The sequence below is a fragment of the Pseudochaenichthys georgianus genome, chromosome 11, assembly GCF_902827115.2.
Source record: "Pseudochaenichthys georgianus chromosome 11, fPseGeo1.2, whole genome shotgun sequence".
Classification (NCBI taxonomy): Eukaryota; Metazoa; Chordata; class Actinopteri; order Perciformes; family Channichthyidae; genus Pseudochaenichthys; species Pseudochaenichthys georgianus.
In genome coordinates, this window is record NC_047513.1 from 4,579,533 (window position 1) to 4,605,019 (window position 25,487).

General features: G+C 41.3%; 1 protein-coding gene across 2 annotated transcripts in view; it reads left to right on the forward strand.

The window, feature by feature from the left end:
• LOC117455072 (zinc fingers and homeoboxes protein 2-like) overlaps positions 1-25,487 on the forward strand; it is a 233,266-nt gene that overhangs the window by 203,693 nt on the left and 4,086 nt on the right. For both annotated transcript variants that reach the window (XM_034094426.2, XM_034094427.2), the window contains 2 exons: positions 983-4,226; positions 6,343-6,526. In XM_034094426.2, coding sequence (XP_033950317.1) covers positions 1,312-4,226; positions 6,343-6,523 — 3,096 coding nt within the window. In that variant the 5' untranslated portion in view covers positions 983-1,311 and the 3' untranslated portion in view covers positions 6,524-6,526. The remainder of the gene's footprint in view (positions 1-982; positions 4,227-6,342; positions 6,527-25,487) is intronic.

Consider the following 25,487-nt stretch of genomic DNA (forward strand, 5'->3'; position numbering starts at 1 on the left):
TCTTCTACTGCTGATCCCGTTAGTGTTTACTTCCTGTCTGTCTTCTACTGCTGATCCCGTTAGTGTTTACTTCCTGTGTGTCTTCTACTGCTGATCCCGTTAGTGTTTACTTCCTGTCTTTCTTCTTCTGCTGATTTTCCTGACTTACAGTGCTCTGTCTTTTAACCTCTTTCTTTAAACAATTCTTTTTTTTACTGGGGACATCATGAATCCAAAATCCAAAATCTGCTCTCCACAGATATAAAAATAAATATTCAAAAAGTATTTCACTGTATTTTATGATGGAAGAAAACGAACCAAACTTCTTTCTGCTGATTGATATGACTGATCATCAGCAAACCATCACCGTAGGAGATACTTGAATGAGAAAATCTTCTGTATGTAACTTGGTTAGAAACAATTTGGATGATGATCTATTACAGCTGAATTTACTTTTGATTGAGTGATTCATTCAGTCTAGAATAGATGAAGCAGAAAAACAGGGTATGCACTCTTGTTTTGAAGCTGCTGCTATTTCAGTGAAAAGTATTTCATGCTGTAGAAAAATACTTAAGACTTAATGTAAGTTTTCAGGGTTTTTAAGTGTATTACTTTACACCTAACTTGTCTTTGAAGAAAATGTTATTCCATAATAGTACAAAAACAGCGCATATTTTTGGTACAGTTGACCCAGTGAGTATTAAAATCTCTGTTGATGTGTGTTATGCTTTATCCTGGGTTGAACTGACGTCTCTCACAAAAACAGAACCAAAAGCTGAGTTTGCTGTTAACAAAAGTGCAAATTATCTATGTGTTACCCTTCTGTCATTGCCCATCATGCATTTTTCCCATTCTTTGTCTTATTCTGGTTGAATGCAGCACATTACTTCAAACACAAACAATATCAACATGGCTGTCTTTTCCCAAGTGGCTTCAGCTCAGTTCACTGAACACAAACAATATTAACATGTCATTGTCTCTCTCTGTGTTTGTCTCTGCGCAGCTTGAAAGCCGCTGCTGTCTGTGATGCCCTCCCATGACGCCCAGGCCGCTAGCTGACACTGCCAGCGAGCGGGAGACGCCACTGCACAACCGGTCCTGGGCCGGCACAGTCAGACGGTTCTCGCCCTCCCACTTGCACACTGGAGATTAAACTCCATCCACCTACCAGTATCCACAGCCATCAGCTCCAATCCACCCAAGTAAGTTCCTTTCATAAACCAACTCACTGACGTCCTCGGCCAGCACCAGCAGCAGCCAAACACCGCAGTATCTTCAACGCAATCAGCAACACCAGCACAACCATTATTAACACCACCAGCAGCAACCATCATGTCCAGTCGTAGAAAGTCCTCCACCCCCTGCATGGTCCGGGTCGTGCATGAAGAGCAAGGTGACCCTAATGAGGTAATGGATATGGAAATATTGACGGACAACTATGCGACAGAAAAAGAACAATCAGAATCATCTGAAACTACAGAAGACCTCCAGCAGGAGAACTCAGAGAAACCAGACCAGCAGACGTTTCCAGAAACAGTGGGAACCCAGAATACTGAGCCATTAGAACAAACGGAGCAGTTGAGAGAAAAAGACCAACCCCCTGTCATTGACGATGAAGAAACCATAGAGGAGAAGGACAGGGAAGAGGTGGACTCTGACCCGCTGCCTCAGAAAAAAGAGTCCAGAGGCTATGAATGCAAATACTGCCCGTTTTCTACACAGAACCTGAATGACTTTAAAGATCACGTCGACTCCAGCCACCCTAACGTCATTCTCAATCCGTTGTACCTCTGTGCTGTCTGCAACTTCAACACTAAGAAGTTTGACTCGCTCACAGAGCACAACGAGAGCCAGCACCCGGGCGAGACACATTTTAAGTTCAAGCGGATAAAAATGAACAATCAGACTATCTTAGAACAGACAATCGAAGGCAAGGACAATTCAGTTGCATGCAAAATGTCAAATGAACAGGACGACAGCAACAGCAGCTTTATGTTTCCACCATGCATATCAACCACAGTGAAAATCCCCGACAATATCCAGTCACTGTATCAAGGGGGGGGACTGAGAAGCCAAACTCAGAAGAATCAAATCACAGCAGTCAACATCAACGGAACAGTGATCATCCCCGAACCCAATATCCTTCAAGGGCTCTCGCATGTCACCCCAATGCTCCAGCGTCCGCCTAACTTTAACTCTGTACCAAAAATAGCTGTTCCCTTGAACACCACCAAATATAATCCTTCTTTAGATGACAACTTAACGTTAATCACGTCCTTTAACAAGTTCCCTTACCCAACGCATGCTGAGCTGTCGTGGCTGACGGCTGCCTCCAAGCACCCGGAGGATCAAATCAAGGTCTGGTTCACTACCCAGCGGCTGAAGCAAGGCATCACCTGGTCCCCAGAGGAGGTGGAAGAAGCCAGGAAAAAGATGTTCAATGGCTCCATCCCTCCTGCACATCACACGTTTACTGCCGCTCAACCGTCTGTCAAATCCACCCAGCAGACCTTTGTCCACACCACAGTCGGACACACAAGCTATGTCCGGACCACTACGTCCAATGGGTTGAGTGTAGTCACCACCACAACTTCTCCCGGTGAAGTTGCAATTAGTTCCAGCCTTGCTATTAAACGATCTTTGCCAACACATCTAATGACAGTGTCTGGCCCGGAGGCTAAACGGCCCATAATGGCAGTTACCCCCCATTCTGGCAATGCTAAAGACAGGGGCCTCATGGCTCCTCCCCCTCCCCCTCCCCCAAAAGACCGCCTCCCAATGGCTCCGCCCCCTGTCCCAATGGAGACGAGGAGACCTGTAGCAGTTCCTCTGGTCACCTCTGAGATGAGGTGGCAATCCTCAACTGTGCCTTTAATGCCACCGCCCTCATCATCATCTTCTTTGTTGTCCAAAGGGAAGATTCTCTCTACGTTAGGAAACACCAAAACAAAGCCAGTGGTGTCCCTGCCCTCCCTAGTCTTTCCAGAATCTTTAACAAGGCCCTTGATAGTTCCTCCGCCTATCTTTGCGCCTTCATTTCAAAACCCTTTACTTTTTCCTATAACTTCGCCTATCACTTCCAAAGAAAAGCACCTTTATACTCATGCTTTGGCAGCTTCTGATCAGAAGCTGCCAAACCCCCCACCACTCAATGGCCAACAGATAAGAAGGTCAACCATTATCCAGTCAATTCGGGCTCCTATTAAAGCCCTGTCCCAGATTCCAGGGTTTCCCTTCGATAGCAAGAAACTAAAAGAGCAACACGGATTTGATTGGAAATCCAGCTACCCCAGAGGAGATAAAGTGCTCTATCCTCTGGCAGAGGCCAACGGGACATCTCGTACAGACGGAAAATGGTCCCACAATCACAACTCCATGGCTCAGCACAATGGTGTCCTACATTTGGATGGTGGTGAGCTGGCTGGAGTCCTGAAACCAGACTTTCATAAAAAGTCCTCAGTCCTGACCCAATTCCCCTTGCTGGAAAGGATGAAAGGAAAGACAGCGGAACAGCTGAAGATACTGGAGGAGAACTTCTTGAGGAATGGCTTTCCCACTCTTAATGATGTGGATAATCTGGCGGGCAGCACCAACTTGTCTCACGAGGAAATCGAGAGTTGGTTTGTGGAACGCCGTGCACTACGCGACAACCTGGAACAAGCCCTTCTTAACTCCATGGGCACTAAGAGGATGGGCACCGGTGGCATTGCTGCCATCACTAAGAAACGACTACATCAACAACAACACCAAACCCTACAGCTAAATGGGATTCACAAGCCAAGCACTGGTGTGGGCCATCTTAAAAGCCCTTTGACTCCCTCGCATTCCATGCCCATCATTGCACCCTCCATCCCCAACCCTAATTCCTGCTCAGTGCCTCCAGACAGCAGATCCCAGGCCCTCCTCGACAACGATGTTGCTCAAACGCGGTGGCCTTCCCCTGAGGAGATCAGCCAAATGGAGAGTCGGACAGGACGCGCCGAAATTGCCCGCTGGTTCCACGACAGCCGGCTGCAGAGCGGACACATGGAGCTGACAGAACTTTTTGTGAATGGAGGGCAGGGGCAGCCTGTGTACACACCCAAAAACTCTCCCCCCAACATCCTCCAGCGCTGTCAAGAAGGAGCCCTGACAAACAACCACAGCAGTAAGATGTTGGAGGTTGAGTTGGGCTGGCTGATGGATCAGCGCGCCCATAGCCTCAGCAGTCAACAGCAGGATGAGCTCCACGACCGGCTTGCTGGCAGGTACTGGTTCCATTATTTTAAACACTTTTTATATGTATTTTGTTTACTTCTCTGGGCCTTTCTGATTTGAGTAGTAACAGTTCTCTCAGATTCTTCGTCACACTTATTCCAAACATTTGTCTGAAGTACTTAAATATAAGTTGGAGATTCTCGAACACAGGGGAATGACAGGCAAGCAGAAGGGGTGAAAAGACAGTTAGGGTCGATAACCACTGTAAACATTGGATTTTATGACGAACCTCTGCCCATCGATGGGATGGCAAAATGGCCGGTTCACCATCGACTGTGGTAAGAAATAGTTTAAACTGCCCATCCACTGATGGTCTGCATTCCAGTATAGAAATGGAGTTCTAGGAAGCGTTATGTTAACAATATCTATTGTGAGTCATCAACCTTGATTTTGGCTCGCCCAAAAAAATCAAAAACACATGAATTATGAAAAACTGTTTCATGGTCTAACTCCACAACGACAATATTCAGAGTCTTTTCACATGTTCAACTCTTTACTTACATGTATTAATGCATTTAGAAACAAATATTTGATTTTACTTTACCAGGACTTTAAGGGTTACAAGGTCAAACAAGGTTGCAGGCAATGTAATATGGGCTTCCTGTCTTTTTGCAAACAAATGATGAGAGAGAGACATATCACACATCTAAATAAATGCAGACAATGAGGGATATCCATCTCCTAAACGTGTCCGTTAAACTGGACATATTGGTGGGGTTAGATTGATGGAACCCTAACACTCGTGCAAAGTAATATGATGCAGTGCTTCTAGCATGTCACATGAAAACAGTCAAGTCAATTTATATAATATAGCATACAACCTCCTCTGTTTCTACTCACCTGTTCTGGGGTGCGTACAAAACACATTTCCTGCTTCCTCTCAGTGAGTTTTGTGCTGTTTTGCCACATTAACATTGTTTCAGGACATTAACCAGCGAAGTTTCAGGACTCTATTTAGTCTACCTTCTCTTCCAGGAGCATGGGAGATCTTTGGCTAAATAACAGAGCCATTAGGTTGGAAACCAATATCTCCACAATCATTTACGCAAGAGTTAATTTTTCCCATGAGTCAACTCTGGAATGGAAAGCACCACAGAATGAACCTGCACTGACTGCACACTGACAACCTTGTGGTTTTGTTGGTTTTATAAACTCCGTGCACAACAAAATGCACTCTGTGAAGAACAATGAACAGACAACTAAAAATTAATGAGACAGGAAGGCAAGGTTCTTCTACAGTCATTATTGCTGCTTTTCAAAAGTAAATCCAATGAAACAATTCTGAAATCTACTTTAGATAACAAAGGTTAACAGTAAACTGTGACCTTTTAATTAATGAAGTATTCTTTTGTAATTTATTTTCCAAAAATGTAAACCCAGACATGAAGTTTGTCCTAGTTTAAACACAATTGAGGCACGAAGAGAATGTAGTCCTTCAGAATGTAATTATTTGATTATTATGAACCACTTTTGTTTATTCTGATTGTGAGCTTTAGTATTTCAAATAACAGAACATGATGACTGTTCCCTTTGTTAATAAAACAAAGATTAATCAAAACAGATTTCAAATATTATTTGATAGATATTTTTTCCTTAATCTGCTAGAATTAAATATATGACAGATCGGTTGCGTCTTAACTTTACAGTGCCATCTAATTTGTTTAAGAAAGCATAGTGGCCCGAAAGACAATTTCTAATTTAGGATAGGGGGACACTGGTCTGTATGTATTTTTAAAAAAGTTTTACATCAACTTATTCTTATCTTAAGATACAATACTGTGTGTGGCGCAGCAGACTAGTGTGTTGGTGTTGGTATCAGAGGGGCACAGGTTCAAACCCCACTGCAGTCAGCATGTCGTTGTGTCCCTGAGACCCTTCACCCCAAAGTGCTCCTGGGGATTGTCCACAGTATTGAGTATGTAAGTCGCTTTGGATAAAAGCGTCTGACAAGTGACATGTCATGTAGTAAGCACCTTTCTGTTTCTGGATCTTAATGGTTTAGTAGCGTTTTCTTCAATCACCAGTAATGATTTAACATTCGAACATGTTTGGTAAATATGAGCATCTCTGACTTTCTGTATCTTAACCTGTGACTGACTCCAACAGACTGAGGCAGCAGAACCTGGTGGAGTTTAAGAACGGGGGACGGAACGGAGGAGTCGGGGGAGGAGTGCGGGAGATGTTCAGCAGCTGGCTGGAGGACGGACACTCGAGGAGGGGGCGGGATCTGCTCCTGGACAGAGAAAGGAAGATGACAGATGACACATCTGGGAGGCTGACTGGATAAACGGTAAGAGAGCTGCCAGGTTTGTTTCATGTCAGCTGTTATTATTGTAGAGATGTGGTTCTGGTTGGATTATTGTTTTTCTTTTCACATTATGTGATCCCTTTTTGTATTTTATGTTAAAACTGTTTATTGAGAAGTCCTTCAAGCCCGGAGTGTTCTGATCAAAGAAAATTCCCTGAAAAGCTAAAGGTATGTCAGAAATAGAATATGTATGTCATGTTAAAGTTAAAGGTGACCTGTGGAGTTGTTTTGTATACTCACAAATAGGGATGTCCCGATCACCTTTTTTTGCTCCCGATCCGATTCCGATCATTTGATTTTGACAATCTGCCGATACCGATTTTTCCCGATCCGATCCGATCTGCATTAAGACAAAAAAAAGGTAACCGATAACGGCTGGTCATCCAACGCGATGAATTCAGCTATCTTGGCTGTAATTTCTTTGGCCTTTTCACTGTTCTGGGGCAGTTTCTCTTTCCTTTTAAAAGTGTTGGTTGTTTCAGTGCCGTTACCTGAGTGGCCGCTGTGTACTCGTCCTGTTGTTGTTGGTGTTTGTTTCTCAGGTAGCGTATTAGATTGGTCGTGTTGAACGTTGCTCTGTTCTTTCCACCACGCGGAACCTCTGCCTTGCAAACATTGCATCTGGCTGTTACACTGCCTTCGCTTTCAATTTTATAATACTTCCAAACTCCTGACATTTTCTCTGTCCCGAGTCACCAGCTGAACGTAGCCTCTCGTTAGCTTACTGCTACTATTAGACGCTGCGCCCACTCTGTTGCCAGCTTTCAGAGAAATAAGCAACCAGGTCTGAAAACAAGCCCAAAGAAAGCAACACATACATGATGTTGTGTAAAAACTAAGTCCTCAGGATGACTTTAAGATGTGGACATGGTCATTTTTGTTTTGTAACATAAAATTATAAAAAAGAAAATTATAAAAAAAGAAAATCCCGATCCCCGATTTTTTTCTCCCGATTACGATCTTTTCAAAATCACGTGATCGGCTCCGATCCCTGATCACGTTATCGGATCGGGACATCTCTACTCACAAACACACACTGTGTTTATCCTTGAGCTCTAGCAAACATGTTGAATGCTGTTTGCTTCCTAATGAAACGTGTGCAAAGCTGAAGTTTCTGAACCTTCCTGTTTGACCCGTTTTCAAAGGTTTTTAGATATCTAAATAAGTGCTTCTCTCTTCTAATTGCCACAATAATAAAATGTATGGTTCAATACTACATACTAAATTATGATCACTCCATCAGCTTTCTACGGAGCCCCTAAAGGGACATGGAAAAAAAAGAAAAAAAAAACAGAGGGAGAAAAAAAAAAGTCAGGATAACGGGTTAGTATCTCGTGCGCACGAGAAACGAATCCGTATCCTGACTTTATTTTGTTTGAGAAAGTTACCGATGCACCAAGGAGGAAGTGGAACACGAGACAACCATGTCATTGCAGACTGTTATGTTTACGTGGGGAAATGACAGTGCATACATTATTTGAGATATATATCGTACTTAGACTTCACTTAAGGACATTTCGGCCAGGGGTGTGTGGGTCACTCCAGGAGGCAGCGGGAGGTGTAACTCAGAGAAGAGCAGCACCAGCGCTCAAAGAGCTTTTACGCACCGCCTGTTTACCTTCATTGAACAGCTATAAATCATGGGCGGACTCGCACCCAGCCCAGCCCACGTAAACTGTCAACGGGCGGCCCACTTCGGTCTGTGTGTGTGTGTGTGTGTGTGTGTGTGTGTGTGTGTGTGTGTGTGTGTGTGTGTGTGTGTGTGTGTGTGTGTGTGTGTGTGTGTGGTGTGTGTGTTGTGTGTGTGTGTGTGTGTGTGTGTTTGTGTGTGGTGTGTGTGTGTGTGACAGCTGCGGGCAGCAGGTACTCTGAGAGTCACGGACATTAATTCATAGATCAAAGCAGACTGGTTTAGAGACTCTCCTGTTGTTTGCCAATCCGGTGCTTAAACCAATAGCTCTACACCCCTGGCCGAAATGTCCATACAATTAAGTCTGACTTCAAAATATATCTCAAATAATGTATGCACTGTCATTTCCCCACGTAAACATAACAGTCTGCAATGACATGGTTGTCTCGTGTTCCACTTCCTCCTTGGTGCATCGGTAACTTTCTCAAAAAAAAATAAAGTCAGGATAACGGATTCGTTTCTCGTGCGCACGAGATACTAACCCGTTATCCTGACTTTTTTTTTTCTCCCTCTGTTTTTTTTTTTTTTTTTTCCATGTCCCTTTAGGGGCTCCGTAGATTTCTGTCCCCAGAGTCAGAACTAAACATGGAGAAGCAGCGTTCAGTTATTATGCTCCAAATATCTGGAACAAACTCCCAGAAACCTGCAGGTCCGCTGCAACTCTTACTACTTTTAAATCCAGGCTGAAGACTTTTCTTTTTGCCGCTGCTTTTAATTGAACTATTCACATCTTAGACTGCACTGTAACTTTTATCCATGTATTTTTTTCTTTTAATGTTTATTTTATTATCTTTTCTTTGTAATGACTGATTTTAAATGCCATTTTCTTAATGTCTTTTATTTGTTGTAAAGCACTTTGAATTGCCTTGTGTTGAAAGGTGCTATATAAATAAGCTTGCTTTGCATTGCATTGTGGGTGTACAAATGTTTAGAATCTGAGGTCTTCCTGGGTCAGTTTTGGGAGTGTGTGGGAGAGAAACTCCCTCTGGAGAGAACACAGGGATGTTAGCCTCTGCAGACCATTTACATGCACAAAAACCTATATAACACACTACAGGGAAGGGACAACCCAAAATTCAATTATTTTGTTTGCAAATCCAACATAATACATCGATTTCATTCTTGTTTTTTTCTAAAACCCTCTCTATCACTTGATCTGCCCACATTCTGTCTGAGATTCAGTCTATCTTATATAAAAGTATAACATTCAGCAGGCTTGTTCTGTCGTACCAGATCTGAGTCTGCAGGTTTTCATAACGAGTGAAGTGGTTTAAACAGAGCGGGCCCCGGTGGTGCCTCCCCCCCCCCCCCCCCCCCCCTCAGTCTGTTAGTGTTGAAGCCAGCACCTCCATCCCAGGCAACAAACACAACTCCTCCAGCCAGTCACCGTGTGTGTGTAGCTGTGTGAGTTTTGGCATTAGCTGCTCCGCAAAAAACACCAACTTCGGGACCATTTAGGCAGGAAAAAAGCATTATTGGAGGCCTAAAATAGCAGCAGACCCCCTGGTATGGTAAAGTTTGATAGATAAAAGCCTCCGCCTGGGGCCAAGTGTGACGACAGAGAGTGCTGCTGCTCCTCTCTCCTGTCGACTCTGACAGAAGATTGAAAGTTTTAATGTTCACGGCTTTTTGTTTATTAAAATAGAATCGGTTCAAATGATTCTTCGAGACAAACAGCCGTAAACAAGGTGGAGACTGAACTTCTGACAGCTTGGAAGATTGTCACCATATTTGGATATCTTCAAAATAAGCACTTGACAGCTCAAATCAATAATCAATATGCAGCACGCATAGATTTGGATATTATAAATACAAATGTTTTTTTTGGGGATCTGACAATTAGACCCTCTCATTTGTAGTAAATTATTAAATTATGTATTCCTTTATTAGACAATTATGTTTGAAATAATTAAAACATAAACTATGTTCATTCATATAACAACAATGAAAAACAAATGTTTCTCCAATGAAAGTTAAGGAAACTGTTCAACTTAAACGTTTAGAATACACCACAACATTTTAAGAGGCCCCATTATCCTTTTGTTTCTTTCCCTCGTGTTATTGGTTGTTGGGTACCACTTTACAATAAGACTACCCTTATAAAGGGATTCATACAGGGTTTATAATTAGGTTATTAATTAGGTTGTAAAACGCTTTAATTAATCATTAAGAACCATTTATAAACCAGTTCTAACATAGACATCAACACAGGCTCACTATTTGGCAAGATGACTAAGCCTTATATTGGATACCTAGCTTACTTCGTCTTCTTCATCAGCCAACATCCTTGGTATTTGTTGCTCACTGAGTTGAGCCTTAAGGCTCCCTTTTACCAATTTGTATTGTAAAGTGTAAAACACATTCCCATTTATTTCTGAGTTACTACCATGTATAATTTGTTTAAGTTATGTTAAGCCTTAAATATATGCATAAATTAGGGCGTGGTCACATCGAGTGACAGGTCTGTCCATTGACTGCTGCTGTTAGCTTTCTGCTCTGCTAGCTGCTCCGTGATGCTACAGGGGCTCTTCCTGCTCAGCTCATCCGGGGAACATAACTTGAACTCTGCCGTGTTTGTTGTGCTGGTGCCTTGTGGACTATTCTTCATGCTTATATCGTACTATTGTGACTCGCTCCGCGTTTAAAACAGACGGTGCATGAATCCAGTTTTGCGGTAAGTGAAATTTGAGTACTTTATTTATGTGTTGCTTATGTTTTTAGTCAGCTAACGTTAATGGATGTTAAGGGTTAGCATGTAGTAAGCTAGTGGTAGCTACATCTGTGCTAAACGATGCTAATCGTAGCCTCCAAGTTAAAACCGTAATAGAGAAGTGTTAAGCATTAAGTGGGATAATAATACTGTAGAACAAACAGCTTCTGTTTGAGGTTGGTAAAATAAGGGTCATCCTTTTAAGTTAGAGAGATATTTTATTAGGTAGGTAACTTTATATGCATTGATAGAGGTTAATCTTGATTTGCTATGATCGATTATGTAGACAAGCTAACGTCAAAGTAGTGCTGAAGAGCAGCGTAGTGTATGTGAAATTAACCGCACGATAAGAATGTGTGTATATTACAAATATTAATGTCATATTTCAAGATGATTACTTAGATATTACAATATGGTTGGTTGAGTTGGAGTTCATTATTGAGTTTACACGTTAACATCACAGTCATCTGAAGAACGAACCCAAACCTTGTTATTGTATTAATTGTATTACCAAATTTGTATCAAATAATTACACTCAACAAAAATATAAACGCAACACTTTGTTTTTGCTCCCATTTTTCATGAGATGAACTCAAAGATAGAAAAACATTTTTATATACATGAAATAACCATTTCTCTCAAATACTGTTCACAAATCTGAAAAAAATCTGTGATAGTGAGCACTTCTCCTTTGCCGAGATAATCCATCCCACCTCACAGGTGTGGCATATCAAGATGCTGATTAGACAGCATGATTATTGCACAGGTATGCCTTAGGCTGGCCACAATAAAAGGCCACTCTGAAACGTGCATTTTTGCTTTATTGGGGGGGGTCTGGGGGGGGTCCGAAAACCAGTCAGTATCTGGTGTGAGGGGTAGGATTAGGGTTAGGGTAATGTTGTGAATCGAGTGGCCTGTGTTCGTCGTCCATAACATACGCCTGCCCATACCATAACCCCACCACCACCATGGGCCACTCAATTACATAAGAATAGATCATATTTGTTAAGTGTTATTATGGGAGAATTACTATTCTTGTGGTACTACTGCCTTATTAGGCCCATATTGAGCAGAGCATATTAAGACCAAAACTCATGTACAACAACTTCCTTACTTGCAATAAATAAGCCCTAATTAGAGGGTTATTGAGGAAAAACTCTCAACTAATGGCTTATTACTTGTAGAATATGGTCATGTAGAATAAGGCATTAATAAGTGTTTTATAATGACTAATAAAGAGCCAATATACTGCTAATATACATCTTAATTAACAACTAGTTGATGGTTAATTTGTGTACCTTAATATGAAGTGTAACCAAGATTATTAATTTACCCCTTTGGGAAGTGAAGATGTAGTCATTTGTTCTGGGAATGTCATTTTCAAGGCTGATGCTGCGTTCACACCAGACGCGATGCGATGTTTGGGGGCGGTGCGATTACATGTAAAGTCAATGCAGAGACGCGGACAGACGCGAATTCGCTCCGACGGCAAGCATGAAACGGTGGACGCGGCGCAAATCACGCGATTGAGGCGATTGAACGGTGCCGCATTAAACTCGAGCGTTAAACTCGAGCGTTAAACTCGAGCGTCAAATTCACATGACGCGAAGCCAATCAGCGGTGAGGATCTCAGCCTGCCGTTACTGACGGTCAACAGAAAAACATCAGCCGTTAGCTGTTAGCAGTTAGCACACAGAGATCACAGCTCCTCATATCTGTTTCAGAAACTGGACAAAAGTTAAACAAGTACAAACCACAGACTGTCTGTGTCATTGGCGAATACAGTCACTGGTTTATTTATGTCTGTAGGCCGTTGTTATGAGTGTGGAGTGAGCATATACAACGTTAGCTTAGCCTGGTCGACCCGATCTTCATTCAGAAAACACGCATTTTAAAAGGTGTTTCGCCTGCCGTCTGTCTGCAGACTTGTCAAGCATTCAATTCATGGTTTTTACTAAACGGTATCAGTATGTTGTTACGTCGGCATCATTTAGAAATATGTATTACAATTTAATCACGGTCAAATATGTTCATTTTGTTGTAGTTGTAGCTCCCGAGCCAGCGCGTCTTGTTTGAATGATGCGAGTAAACACAGCTGGCAGCCGCGGTGAAACTCGAGCGTTTAGAGCGATGCGATAGGAGCGATTAGAGCGAAGCGAATATTCGCATCGCGTCCGGTGTGAACGCAGCATGAGACCTGAAAAACAGCTTGGGGGCTTAACGGGTTAAATGATGTTATACAATGCACCTGATAAACAAGTATGGCATTTTGAAACATGATGTGCAACACTTTTACTGTAATTTGTGTGCATTTTGTTGTTAACTAAGATGATGTTATGATGTATTTGTTGTTAGTATGCACGTGGACGCTTTGGACATACCTGGAGAAGGAAGAAATGGATCTTCGGAATGATGGGAGTTAAAGACAATAGGCGGAGACTAGTGTTGAAACTAGTGGAGAAGATGCCACCTTGTCCCTCTGATTAGACGGCATGTAAAGTCAGGAAGTAGCATTATTAGTGATGAGTGGAGGGCATACAGGAGAGTGCTGAGTAACATGGGGTGCAACCACTACACCATAAACATGCATGGGGTGCAACCACTACACCCTAAAGCACAGCAGGTGGTTTGTGAAACCCCAGACGGCAGTCATACCCAACATAATGAAAGCTAGGTCGACCGTCAAAGGACATGTCCGTAGACTGAGAGGAAACCGTACAGAGAGTTTGTTGGAGGAACACCTCAAGGTTCTTGAATGGTCCTCTTTCCAGTCTGAATACCATTATGTCTTACCAAGTCTTTCATTTATGTCTGAGAAAAGCTTGTATGTTTAAATATGTGTATCAGTCATTCTAAATAGTCATTACTTTGAGTCCTAATTTTCTTCATGTGTGAATAAAATGTTTTGCTTGGCTCTTTTGCATCTTACTTTGCATTTCATGTGAAAAATGTGTATTAGGTAAGCGTGAATGTTCATTAATGGACATGTGTATTACACTTAAAAACAACGCACCCTTTCAGTAGTTATACATGTTAGTGACTCATCAATAGATGGTGATGTGTTTCACACTTTACAATAAGGCTCCCTTTTACCAATTATAAATGGTAGTAACTCATCAATAGATGTTCATAAGATATGCCAAGAAACATCAAGATGGATGGGGGGAGAATCAACTCAGTGAACAACAGATACCAAGGATGCTGGCTGATGAAGAAGACGAAATAAGCTAGGTAGCCAATATAAGGCTTAGCAGTACAGATAAATGTGGGCTCACTATTTGGCAAGCAACCGGTCACAGTTGCCCTGTTTATCTCATGTCTTATAAAAGCTTAGTAATGATTTATAAAGGGTTCACAACCTAATTAATAAATTAATTACAAACTATTCGTAAACCCTTTATAAGGGTAGTCTTATCTTAAAGTGGTAACGGTTTTTGTGCATGTAAGTGGTCTGCAAAGGCTAAAATCCCAAAGTTCCCTCCAGAGGGAGCTTCTCTCCTACACACTCACTACCTTTAAAAGTCCATAGCTTATCAGCAGCATCTAATATCATGAAATCATTAGTGTAGTGATTGATGTTATACTCTGTACTATTGTGAAGTTATATTATCATACCTGGAAGCAATGGTCCAGTTACCATTCATGAATGATTTAGATTAGATATGAATGATAATATGGAGAATTGCAATATTAGATTCATCTAAAAGACGAGAAGACTCTATGTTGTGTTGTTTATTCATCATGCATGACACCAGACACATGCGTCACATCGTGTGTGTGTAAACGTTGTCAAATGCTCTGAAAGCTGAATCTAGCAAGGCTTGAGGAAAACACATGTGCGCATGCTTTATGGGCTCGGATCCCACAAGTATGTTTGTACTTTAGAGTCAGGCCATTTTGGCGTCATCCACTACTGAGCAGCGTTCATAGGAATGACCGGGGTCTCACCTCCAGCGCTGTATCCAGTTCTCTTTATAGATCCCTGGTGAATGCATGTGTCTTTCTGCATAAAAACGTCTTGTGAAAAATGTACTTAACCCAACCAGTGTGGACCCACTCACCACTTACTTTGAGACTTCATAATACAATTTAATAAAATACATACAACAAAAGATCAGTTGAAATCAGTGTTTATCTGATGGTGTTGAAGGTTCTCCTCAGTCTACTGCAGCTGCTCTCATAAACTCCTCCACCTCTCTGCTCCACCCACACATCAGACTGAAAACACAAGGTCACTCTTCTGTACACGCATCTTCACAGAATAAGAGAGAAAACATTAGACTTTTTAATGTTAAAACCTGAATCAAACTGTCACCTGTAGCCTGTTAGCGACATTAGCATGAGGACGAGGCTTCATACAGTGCATTCAGCAGAGAGAGCGTGAGTGGTTTTGTGGATCTGCCTGAGTTTGTGCTGGATGATAAATGAACATGAACAACCATCTAAACTCTGGCAGTTTGTGACTGAGGCCACACACTCGTCCTCTCTGCCAGACGCGCAGTTCAGATGCCAGTTATCGGCGGCGGCTGAGCTCTGCTCTCCAACTCAGTTTGGCTCACAGAGACTGAGCGTGGCAGGTGAAGGCTGGAATCCACCGAGCTGCTGAGGGAGGAAACGCTCCTCCAGCCACACTGAGCGCTCTGAAATATCAGTATGTGGCAAAAACTGAAAATGGTTATACTGTTTCTCTAACCATAATAAGGCTTTTAACAAACATACTTGTGTTAAATAAGTATCATGGTGCAACGGATTCTTTTTATACATAGATTCACATTTCTTCAAACAAATTCCATCTTTTTCTTCTATATTTAAATTATAATTGTTTCCATATTTTAAAGTCTTATTTATTGCCTTTCTCCAAGACCAAACTGCCGTTTTGCTGAAATTAAACAATTGGTATTAATATTAATAAATATAGAAGGTAAAAGCAGTATAGTTTATGAATCCGTCTGCGTCTCCCTATTATATAAATATTATTATCTTATATGTTGCTCAAATACCTGGAAGTTAACACTGTAAAAACTGAAAATAAGTTATTTAAAGGTGGGGTAGGTAAGTTTGAGAAACCGGCTCGAGATACACTTTTTGTTATATTCCATGGAATGCTCTTAACATCCCGATAGCAATGAATATCTGAAGTGCTTTGACAAAAAATCCATAAAAAAATGTCCTCTGTAGAAGCCGTAGGACTGTAAAAAGCACGACCAATCATCTGAGCCGGCCCGGCAGATTTTTTCCGGCTGTGTATTTTCAAATTGTAGCGCACTCGAGCTGGTTTCTCCAGAATGACCTACCCCACCTTTAACCTGATGTAATTTTGCATTAATCATAATGCGATGCACTCAGCATAAGAACAAATATGACAGGGAAAAAAGAGACAAACAAATTAAAAATAATGACCAATGGTTATAAGCTGCAAAAAAAAATGTCTATGAATTAGAAAATAAAAAAAGGGGAGAGCATATTCATTAAATGGATGGAAATTCTCTTCATTATTCAGTCATGGTGGCTTATATTCACATGCTCAACATATGTATTATATTTTGGCCGGTCAAATTGCATATTTAATATATTATGTCTTTAACTGTATCAATAGTAAGCCGTAGAAAGAAAAAATACATATTTATATATACTTCTCATCTTCGGTAGCCTGCCTTCGTTTTGAATGTATTCATACGTGCTTATCTGAGTACAATTTCAATATTTGTCACCTGGGAACCCGTGAAAATGGTTTCCAGTAACCTTTCTTTTTAGATCTTAATTCAAATACTCATTCCTTTCTGTGTGATGCCTCAGTGTGCTCGAGCTCCTGGTCCACACACTGGAGATGTGTTTGTTTTCAGCCCCTCCGGTGCCAGACGGGAGGGGTTTGTCACACTGGATGCCGGTATCTGAAGTCACTGAAGTGACAATCAGCCTCACTTGATTTTGGTGCTGCTGCTCTGATGTTGTGAAGCCCCTCCCCTCTGGTACCGCAGGGAGAATAAATCAAACATCTCTTATTCGTCTGATTTCAGCTCTGCTTCAGAGGTGAGAGGAAATGTGAGAATAGGACTTGGTTTTGTAGATATGATTAAATGAAAGGCAATTTTTCATATGTATGGTTGCGTCTGTATGCATGCGCTGGACGGTCCTGATCACCACGGTAACCTCGCCTCAACCTCAGATAACGACTCTTTTCACAAAACTCCATTCAGCTCCGCATTTCAGTTCAGTATTCAAAATCCTTTTTTTTCTTTTGGATGTTTGAGGCGCACATCTCTGCAACACAAAAAATAAAACATGTGTTTATTACATTCTTTATTATTTTGAACTGGCCAACACATCTGCCCTCTCCACTCGCCTGCTTACACACACACACACACACACACACACACACACACACACACACACACACACACACACACACACACACACACACACACACACACACACACACACGCACAGTAGTACTGCAAAGAACAAGAAAGTCCTACATCATCAGTATCAAAGGTCACATTACAGATTAAATACAACACATGTGGAGTAAATCTGGCTACTTTTAGGGGCTAAAGGTGTTTCTGGAAGGCTAACTGAGAAATGTTATCCAATTAAAAAATGTATTATCGCTAAATAGTGCATTTATTTTACACACACGTGCCAGCAATGTATGACATTTAACATCTAGTGGGAGAGTGAGGAAAAGGAGAAGTTCAACACAGAATAACGATCGAGAAGAAATAATCCAAACTCGGCAAACAATATCTTTTTTTATTTATTTCATTTATGTATTGCCTGTTCCTCACAACCCTCCAAATGTGTTGCACATTTGTATACAAGCTACCTCACATCCACTTCCATAATAACACATATTTTATTTTATTATTCCAAATACTTTGCAATAGTATAATGCACCTAGTGTTTTGGTATATCCAGATTGCATGTAAATCATTTTCTATATATGTTCAATTGTTTTAATTTTATTGTTGGTTTGTTTTTTTCTTACTTTTTATCTTCAGAGCAACTTGCAGGTTGTTTTTTTTACTACATTTATGCTTAACCTTGCCTGAAAATTACAATTAAAAAAGTTAATGCAGGATTTGATATGTTTTACGAGACATAAGGGCAGGAATTCAGAGGGAAAGGAGCCGTTTTGCTCCTGGTTTTTTTACGTCAAACGCGTCATATTACGTCACATGGGGGAGCAACTTTCTCGGACTCCTTCTCTGCCCAATCCGCGGTAGTAGTTTGTAGTTGGTTTGAGCGGTTGTGATTTAGTGAGCTGGTATTTTCTCTGTACATTGCATTTCACTATTTGTAATCATGGTGAGCTTGTGTTTGTGCAGGTTGCACAAACTCCAGCCTGTCAGGACATCGAGTCCACAGTTTCCCTAACAGGAAAAGGACCGGAGCTAGCTTTCGTTCCTGGGTGCGTTGTGCACCCACCTTCCTGCAGCACATACAGTCCTACTCTCCACAGCTGAAGCCTATCAAACAAAACGTTTATCAGGAAATCGTATTACATCTCCCCCCCCCCCCCCCTTTGCTGCTCTCTCTCTCCCCCCTTCATTCCTCTCTCTCTCTCCCCCTTCGCTCCTCTCTCCCCTCCGGTACACGGCACTGTAAGATGTAGTGTGGAGTTGCATTAGGTAACTGGAGATACGGCTGATACTTGCGCACTTGCGTTTCTGTAATGGATCAGTATTAACAGTCCTGCCAGTAATGTTACTATATTATCAATACTACTTTAGTTATAGCCTGATATATGCACTGTAAAAAATGGCTGTGAAATCCACAGTTATTTACAGTGTTTGTGCACAGTAAATTACTGTATACTATTTTAGAGTATAATACCGTGTTTCCAACCAAAGATTACAGCAACTCTGGAGTTACTGTAGAAATAGCAGTAGTATTGTCCCAACTGTAGCAGATCACAGTAACCATCAATGTACTATAGAACACCACAGTAACCATCAATGTACTGTAGCAGATCACAGTAACCATCAATGTACTATAGAACACCACAGTAACCATCAATGTACTGTAGCAGATCACAGTAACCATCAATGTACTGTAGAACATCACAGGAACCATCAATGTACTGTAGCAGATCACAGCAACCATCAATGTACTGTAGCAGATCACAGTAACCATCAATGTACTGTAGAACATCACAGCAACCATCAATGTACTGTAGCAGATCACAGTAACCATCAATGTACTGTAGAACATCACAGTAACCATCAATGTACTGTAGAACACCACAGTAACCATCAATGTACTGTAGAACACCACAGTAACCATCAATGTACTGTAGAACACCACAGTAACCATCAATGTACTGTAGAACACCACAGTAACCATCAATGTACTGTAGAACACCACAGTAACCATCAATGTACTGTAGAACACCACAGTAACCATCAATGTACTGTAGAACACCACAGTAACCATCAATGTACTGTAGAACATCACAGTAACCATCAATGTACTGTAGAACACCACAGTAACCATCAATGTACTGTAGAACACCACAGTAACCATCAATGTACTGTAGAACACCACAGTAACCATCAATGTACTGTAGAACACCACAGTAACCATCAATGTACTGTAGAACATCACAGTAACCATCAATGCAAACCGGAAGAACTACAAATGTGATGCTGATTTATACAAAGAATGTGTCTTGGCATTGCACCTTAAAAACGTGCAATGTCAGCGCTCGGCCACGCCCTTTGCTGAACCAGGAAGTAACCTCCCCCAATGGACATGGTAACTCAAGAGACAAAGAAAGTAATTAATACAAACAATTTTGTCAGTTAATTTATGTAACCGTAGCCAAAGTTTGACAGGCCGACGTCAGACCACTTAGTAGTGATGGCGAGATGAAGCCTTATGAAGCTTTGAAGCTTTGAAGCTTTCCAGCCAATTGGTTCGCAAAAGGGTTCATCTCATGAGGCTTCATCATGGGCTTCATCTGAACACAAACCCCCTGCTGGTCAAAGTGTGTAAAACAGGCAGATTGGACATCTCAACAGTGTGCTCTATCTCATACCGAGTTCCCAATGAGTAAAGCCTTAGAATAACTCTAAACAACGAACATTAAATCATATTTTAAGTAAAAATGTCTTACAAAAAGTGTATAGTGTATATATTTATTTTTGTTAAATCTAGTGTATACATCATTTTCCTACACATTTATTCACTGGGGGCTCTAACCTGCTCTTTAACTGTATTTATGTATGCACCATGTCCACCAAGACAAATTCCTCATTTATGCAAACCTACTTGGCAATAAACCTGTTTCTGATTCTGATTCTGAAGAAGCCAAGAGACACAGGTCTTCTTATGGAGAGATACCAGGGACTAGTTAAGGCTTCAGTGTCTTGCTCAAGAATTCAATGGCAGAGTCCAGGAGGTGAACTGGCAGCTCTCCAGCTACCAGAACACACTCCATTCTTTTTGTTCCGATCGGGACTTGAACCACCGACCCTTTGGTTCCCAAACAAGTCCTCCAGACTGAGCTACTGCTACATGTATAAACAAGATCTGCGTCTCCAATCAGAAATATATTATCAGGTCATATTCTGCTCTCATAACTGGGAGTAAAGACAAACGTCCTTGTGAAAAAAAGATATTCAAACATTAAGAAAAACATAACAAACAAATAATAAAATGTACACCACCCTCATATCATTTTTGCATTAATCATACACTGATCCTTTGGCAGAAGACCAAGGTTAATTTGAGATAAAAGAGACAAACCGATCTTTTGAGAATATTGGGAATTTAAATCAGAAAAACTCCTCAGAAAAAAATTCTGAATGACAAACTAGTGAGAGATGAGAGAGCATATGCAGAGCAGATATATCATCAAAGAACAAGTGTGAAAAGAAATATGGATGAACTATTGAGAATGTAAGCATCTGGGTTTCAAAATGAAGCTTGTGTTCCTTACTTACTATTCATAGTTTTTGTCTTTCTTCTTCCCGATGATTCTGGGCCGATTATCTGCCAAGTCATGCAATTTTCTTTTTCTCTTATTACTTTCTGTTCATTATAGAATTTCACATAATTAATGCTGTCTTTTTCTGTTATTGTTAACACTGAATACGGTCGCTGAATAAACCTCCCAATGTTGATCAGTTAATCTACAGGATGTGAGCAGCAAATGTTAAAATATTAATATTTAGAATTTGATCCATCATGTCATGATACATGCCGGTCTTATAATTTAAAAAAGAGCTGTTCAACTGTTAATACCGGGAAGTTGCTTTACGTTATGTTGTCCCTCTACTGGGACATGTCTCCGTGCTTTAATGTTCAAAAAGCTCTTTATTTGTCTCACACTGCCTGAGCTGCAGCACCTCTTTTCACCCTCTGTCTGAAACCAGAGCCCAGTCTGCTCTGATTGGTTAGCAGGCCGGCTCTGTTGTGATTGGTCAACCCCGTAGCCCCTTAGCTAATCACATATAACGTATTGGAGCGCTAGCCTATGGAAGCTAAGTGTTACATAGTGATGTGTATGTTAAGTCAATCAATCAATCAATGTTTATTTATATAGCCTAATATCACAAATGTTACATTAGTCTCAGTGGTCTTCACAGTGTGTACAGAATATCAGTATGACAATACGACACCCTCTGTCCTTAGATCCTCTGTCCTCAGACCCTCTGTCCTTAGACCCTCTGTCCTTAGACCCTCACATCGTACAAGGAAACACCTCCGGAGAAAACCCACAGTTTAAGGGGAAATGGGAGAAACCTCAGGGAGAGCGACAGAGGAGGGATCCCTCTCCCAGGACGGACAGACGTGCAATAGATGCCGTGTGTAAATTGAAAAGATAATACATTTGCAACATAGGTAGTCCAGATGTTTGGAAATGCATGTGTCAAATATAGCATGATACATGTAGGTCCATGTTAAGGTAAGATGGCGCCTGCCATCCCATTAAGGGCTTTGTAGGCGAGAAGAAGAATTTTAAATTATATCTTGTGTTCTAAAGGGAGCCAGTGTAAGGCAGCCAGAACAGGAGTAATGTGGTCCCTTCTCCTAACTCTGGTTAGCACACGAGCCGCAGCATTGCGTAAGGGGAGGGAACACAGGGATTGTAGCCTTTGTAGACCATTTACATGCACCCAAACCTCTATAGCATACTACAGGAAAGGGAAAACCCCCAAAAAGCAGAATAGGGCCTCTTTATTATTTATAGGGAAGATCATGCTTACAAGTTGATTTACCCTTAATGAAATGATATGCTGATTTATAAAAATGAACAATGTAAGTCTATGGAAAAACCTTTTTAGGCCCCATTGCTCCACGTGATCCACCTGGAAGTTATCTACTATGGTTTGGCTAAGAGCTGTTTTTGGTGGTTTGTTTTTACCAACTAGCTAAAAATGTTTTACGGCTGGGGTAGAGATGGATTGTGAAAGCTTACATGTTGGGTCAGAAGGAGAAAGAATCTTATTTATTTTATCATAAAAAAAGGTTTTTAGTTATGTGCCAATATCAGAAAGGACAGTAGGTTGTCAGCAACATGTGGAATATGAACAAGTCCATGTAAGAGCGAATAAGAGTGGAATATATTTGTATTAGCCATGTAAACAGCTTACTAGAAATAGTCTTTTGCGGAACAACAATAGAAAACTGAATAATTTGTCCATGTAAATGTAGTCTGCCCAGCTTTAGGCATTGTTTGTTTCTAGGTCTACACATTATGTGGGGTCAGAGGTCACGGCAGCAAGATGAGGCTAATAAAGAGTGGAGGCATCTCCCAGATTACATTAAGGAGCTGCAACGATTGATAGAGCCAGAACACATTCCTGCTGCGCAAAGTGATGCATTGTGTGTGTGTGTGTGTGTGTGTGTGTGTGTGTGTGTGTGTGTGTGTGTGTGTGTGTGTGTGTGTGTGTGTGTGTGTGTGTGTGTGTGTGTGTGTGTGTGTGTGTGTGTGTGTGTGTGTGTGTGTGTGTGTGTGTGTGTGTGTGTGTGTGTGCGCGCGCGTGTGTGTGTGTGTGTGTGTGTGGGGGGGGGTGTGTGCGCGTGTGCGCGTGTGTGTGTGCGCGTGTGTGCGCGCTATCCATTGTCCTGTCTCACTAATCACGGCAGCTCGGGGCTCCATTTAATCAGCAGAGCGCGCCGCAGCGTCCCGTATTAAGCGATCAACAGTTGTAGCTTATAGACGAGAGCTTAATTGCCGAAATGCTGCAGTGCGCCCCCAAGCCACCCATCATCATCATTATAGTGTAAAGCACAGTGGCAGCAGACATTAAGTTGCCTGTGTGCCAATACAAAGATCATAAAATAGAAATAATCGATGTTCAAATGGTAGAAAGATGTATATCAAATAGCAATGTTAAGATTCACCGATTGGCATCGGTGCACCGGCATAAACGTTCAAGATGCGAGTGCACCGGTTGAAAGAGTGCACATCGGCTACAGTTTGGGTTGAACTCGCGATGCATCGATTGCAGCGTCTTTGCATCGGTAAAAAAATGTGTTTAAATTGTTTAACACTGCAGTACATATTGAAGGTACTGCATAAGGCATGCAAACACGTACAAATATGGAACTGCAACAAAACCCAACACTTCTACTATTGACCAATGGACACACTTCAGTCTTCATGTCATTGGAACTTGTAAATCTAAAATGAAAAACATCCCCAGGAGAAAAAACGGTCTTTTGTAACCTTGAATGTTCAATAACAGAACCTTTCCAGAAAGTCTGTGAAAATTGTTCCCAAATAGTTGATTGTATTTTTTCTGGTAACGTGACCTTTTGTTATTGGCTGACCCTAAACACCTAACCCCGAAATGACTGTTCAGGACACCTTTCCATTATCCATAAGTCCACTTCCTGGTCACTGAGTTTAACAATATTACCATGATGAGAAAATAATAGCAATCCTCTCTGTGTATGTAGGTCTATTACAGAGAGTCATACTTCATTTTTAAACTATATGCATTTAAATATCAAGAAAAATCTATTTATTTTTCAGTACCCATTTACAAGAATGTCAATGTGTGTATTATATTATATTATCTCCCAGCGTCCTCCTGCCTGCCCTTCACCTCCTGACAGAGAGTGCTCACTGCCATCACTCTGAGCCGAATCGGCTATAAATTATAGTATGCATCGCTCCCGTAGGCATGTCTACTGTATTTAAGTATATATCTTTTTTGTCTTACCTTGACGGTATAACTAAGTTGCAGAATGAGTTGCTAGTGGTTTTTTAGAGTTGTTGTGTGTGTGTGGCTGTGACAGTTACTGTCTTCACCAACGAGTGTGTGTCATGAACCAAATGTGGCTGCCACAGCATCGTGTTCGTTGAAAATCTTCCAAATCTGGTCACATGCCATAGATTGGTGCGTCTGCAGTTCTTAGACCTGTCCTTACAAAACTCATCTTACACATGTGGTTTTGTTGTCCTATACTTTAGGTTTGGTCAATTGAACTTCCCTAAAGAATTTTGAAAAGTTTAGATCTTTTCTTCAAACACATTATTTCATTTAGTAGTTGAAATCGTCCATCTTCCTGTACAATCTGCTCTCTGTGTACAGTATGTGAAGGTAATGAAACGCACCTTCTGGCGGCCATATTGCACCATCAGCTGCTGTGTAATAGTGAAGGAACAGCTGTTAACAGCTCACTCTGCTGAACAGAAACGTTGTTTCTCTTTCAGCTGAAGCTGATGAAGTGATCACTGTGGAGTTGTAAAACATTAACAGTGAGTTAAAGTGTTTTAGGAAGCTTAAAGAAAAACAAACAGCTTTCTTGTCTGGAGAACGGGTTACATTTTGAATGTGACTGCAGATTAAGTTAAAGTTCATCGTTCAGTCATGGCGATTTTTGCATACATTAACTTACGTAAGTGGTCTCCCTCTTTTGGTAGAAAGTGCTGATTTGAAGTGATCAAGAGAGTGAAGTAGAAGACACAAAAATCTAAATGTCAATGAGGAAATATTCTAACTTACTATACTAACTTACTAACTATATGTGTCGGTAAAGACCAGATACACCAAACAGACGTCAAAGAACTAGCGGCAACAAAGTTAGAGGGTTCACCCCTCAAAACTCTCCATGTTGCGTGCATCTTCGCCAAACAGTTGCACTTGAACGCACCCCAAAGGCTACAGCCACTGGTTGGCTGTCACTTACTTTCTTAGCCTGCGTGTGAAGAATAACCCTCCATACCATCAGACAGAAGTGATCTGTCGTCGGCGTTCAAAAGGTGGGCTGGTAGATAGTCAACATGTTGAGGAAGATATTTAGCCCAGGACAGGTGATTTGTGAATGTCAGTTTCCCAATGGCACCTTGCATGGCAGCCTCTGCCTCTGTATGAATATATGTGAATGAGTGAATGGAGACTTGATCCACAACTAAACTATAGAAGACCAAAGTGGAGAGCAACACTGTCGGAATCCTTTTCACACTGATTTGATAAAACTGTTCAACTCCATCATCTTAACAACAATAACATTTTAGATAAAATCCTGCCTGGCTATCGAAAACACCACAGTACTGAAATAGCTTTATTAAAGGTAGGGAATGACCG